Source organism: Mandrillus leucophaeus, unplaced genomic scaffold, assembly GCF_000951045.1.
Source record: "Mandrillus leucophaeus isolate KB7577 unplaced genomic scaffold, Mleu.le_1.0 Scaffold153, whole genome shotgun sequence".
Taxonomy (NCBI): domain Eukaryota; kingdom Metazoa; phylum Chordata; class Mammalia; order Primates; family Cercopithecidae; genus Mandrillus; species Mandrillus leucophaeus.
In genome coordinates, this window is record NW_012101510.1 from 2,593,399 (window position 1) to 2,596,441 (window position 3,043).

The 3,043-nt window shown below is 40.8% G+C and overlaps 1 protein-coding gene across 3 annotated transcripts in view; it reads right to left on the reverse strand.

Moving 5' to 3' along the window:
• Window positions 1–3,043, reverse strand: part of TOP3A (topoisomerase (DNA) III alpha) — a 55,270-nt gene that overhangs the window by 44,909 nt on the left and 7,318 nt on the right. For all 3 annotated transcript variants that reach the window (XM_011975284.1, XM_011975283.1, XM_011975285.1), the window contains one exon: window positions 927–1,002. In XM_011975284.1, the coding sequence (XP_011830674.1) occupies window positions 927–1,002 (76 nt within the window). The remainder of the gene's footprint in view (window positions 1–926; window positions 1,003–3,043) is intronic.

The window sequence follows — 3,043 nt, forward strand, 5'->3', positions numbered from 1 at the left end:
CCAGCACTTTAGGAGGCTGAGGCGGGTGGATCACCCGAGGTCAGGAGTTCGAGACCAGTCTGGTCAACATCGTGAAACCCCATCTCTACTAAAAATACAAAAATTAGCTGGGTGTGGTGGCAGGCGCCTGCAATCTCAGCTACTCCAGAGGCTGGGGCAAAAGAATCACTTGAACCTGGAGGCGGAGGTTGCAGTGAGCTGAGATTGTGCCATCACACTCCAGCCTGGGGGACAAGAGCGAGACTTCATCTCAAAATAAATAAATAAATAAATAAAAGAACTACGCATGCCCTGACTGCTTGACAACTGGCAATTTACTGTCAAACAGGCATTTATACTTTGTAGCCTCTTCCATTTAACAAGGGGTGAGATGGGGGCTAGCACTAATAGTTTACAATACTTAGGATTATTTTTTGAGATAGGGTCTCACTTTCTCACCAGACTGGAGTGTGGTGGTGTGATTACAGCTCATTGCAGCCTCAACCTCTTGCCTCCTGGGCTCAAGTAATCCTCCTTCCTCCGCCTTACTATTAGCTGGGTCTATAGGCGTACATCACCATGCCTGGTCAATTTTCTTTTTTACTTGGAGAGATAGAGTCTCACTATGTTGCCCAGGCTGGTCTCAAATTCCTGGGGTTCATGTGATCCTGCCTTGGCCCCACAAATTGCTGGGATTACAGGCATAAACCACCATGTCCAGCTCTTATTCCTAGGATTTAAACAACTAGTATTCATAAAAAAATGTTTACTTCAGTTTCTTGGCCACTTGGCCACATTTATACAATGAGCAGGAACCAGCTTTTTAAATCATGGTAGTGAGTTTGGTGGAAAACCTTATCTCCAAATGCCAATGCATTAAAAATAAAGATATCACTCTGTTTGACTCTTTGGTTGTTCAGTGCCATATGTCTTCCAAAAGACCCTACCTTGATGTCTACAAAATTCTCTGGGCAGTATTTTTCAATTTCTGCTTCAAAGAGGACAAGAGGGTTGCAGCTCTGCCTAGAAAAGACATGAAAACAGAGTTCCAACTCAGTACATGACAGAGAGCCCTCCAATCTAATGACAGCAAACTGTTCCAATGGGTTCATGGTGTATCCCCAAAAGAAAAGGTCCCGGTGAACTGAAAGCAAGGCTATGATCCTCTGCATGACACACTGTCCACTTCTCCACAAGTGTGAACAGGACAGATAAGATGGCATTCTGGAGCCCTTTTATAGGTAAATGCAATCCAATGGCTGCATGAAAAAGGCCTGGCAATTTTGAGGGAACACCAAAAGTGACTGTTTAAAGATTTAATAAAAATTCACAATGGATCAGATAATCCTAGGTCATCTTAGTATTATAAATTACTGCTGGGTGCGGTGGCTCATACCTGCAATCCCAGCATGCTGGGAGGCCAAGGCAGGTAGATCACGAGGTCAGGAGATCAAGACCAGCCTGGCTAACAGGGTGAAACCCCGTCTCTAACAAAAATACAAAAAATTAGCTGGCATGGTGGCGGGCGCCTGTAGTCCCAGCTACTCGGGAGGCTGAGGCAGGAGAATTGCTTGAACCCAGGAGGCAGAGGTTGCAATGAGTCGAGATTGCACCACTGCATTCCAGCCTGGGTGACAGAACAAGATTCCGTCTAAAAAAATAACTAAAATAAATAAATAAACAAATAAATAAATAAATTACCGAGACACAGTGGCTTACGCCTGTAATCCTAGCACTTTGGGAGGCAAAAGAAGGCAAACCCCGCCTTGTTTGAGACCAGCCTGGTCAACATGGTGAAACTCTGTCTCTACCAAAAATACAAAATTTAGCCAGGTGTGGTGGTGCGTGCCTGTAGTCCCAGCTACTCGGGAGGGTGAGGCAGGAGAATCACTCGAACCTGGGAGGCAGAGGTTGCCATGAGCCAAGATCATGCCACTGTGCCCCAGCTTGGAAGACAGAGTCTCACTCTGAGACTTTGTCTCAAAAAAAAAAAAAAAAAAAATTACCCAGTAAGATCAACATGCCTCAAAAGTGCTCTGAAATTTCACAACTTACTATAATCTGAAAGTTCTTCTTTTGAGAATTGTACTGACCATTTTCGAAACTGCATCCGGAAATCATGAGCCAGTAAATGTCCAGAAACCGAAGTCATTACCATGGTAACATTCTGAATGATGACAAAATTCAAAATTCAGTTAGTCTTTTTACAGTTATTATTTTGCCAAGTCATTCAAATGAGAGGGAGGAGCTTCTATTAAAGACATTTTAAAAAACCTGATTGGGAAAAAATAAACATAAATACAAGGTCTTCAAAGTCAAAAGCCATAGGAATACAATCACCATTCCAATTCTAGTACCACGACGCCTCTTGCATTAGTTCAATTTTCCTCAAACTATTGTATATTAGCTTTTTTTTTCTTTTTTGTAATGAAGAGCTGAGATGGGACCATATTTTATTAAAGAGACTTCCTCATAAATTATAAAGTGATCACCTGTAACCAGGAACGTTTAGGTTGTTAACAGCTGTTATTCTTAAGACAGTGACATATTCTACATATGACTAGGCTGACTACTTTCTCTTGCTTATGATGAAAATATTTTAGCACCTACCTGGCCATACAGGTGATAATCAAATTCATAGATCTTGTTGAATTTTGAAAGTCCTTCTCTCTATAAAACAAAAATACGTAAAAAATATAAATTATGTTCAAAATAACAGATTCCTCTGTATAATTCTTCCTGATTCTGAATTTGGCAATGATTCCTTGGTTATGACACCAAAAATACAACAAACATTGCTCCAAAGAAGATAAGAAATGGCCAACAAGCATATGAAAAGATGCTCAATATTATTAATCATTAGGAAAACACAAATCAAAACCATGATGAGATACCACTCCACACCCATTAGGATGATAACGAAATAGAATTTAAAAACAAACAAGTAAAACAACAAGTGTTGTTGAGGATGGGGAGAAATTGGACATTGCCAGTGGAAATGTAAAATGCTTTGGCCACTCTGGAAAATTTTGGTGTTTCCTCAAAAAGTTAAACATAGAGTTAT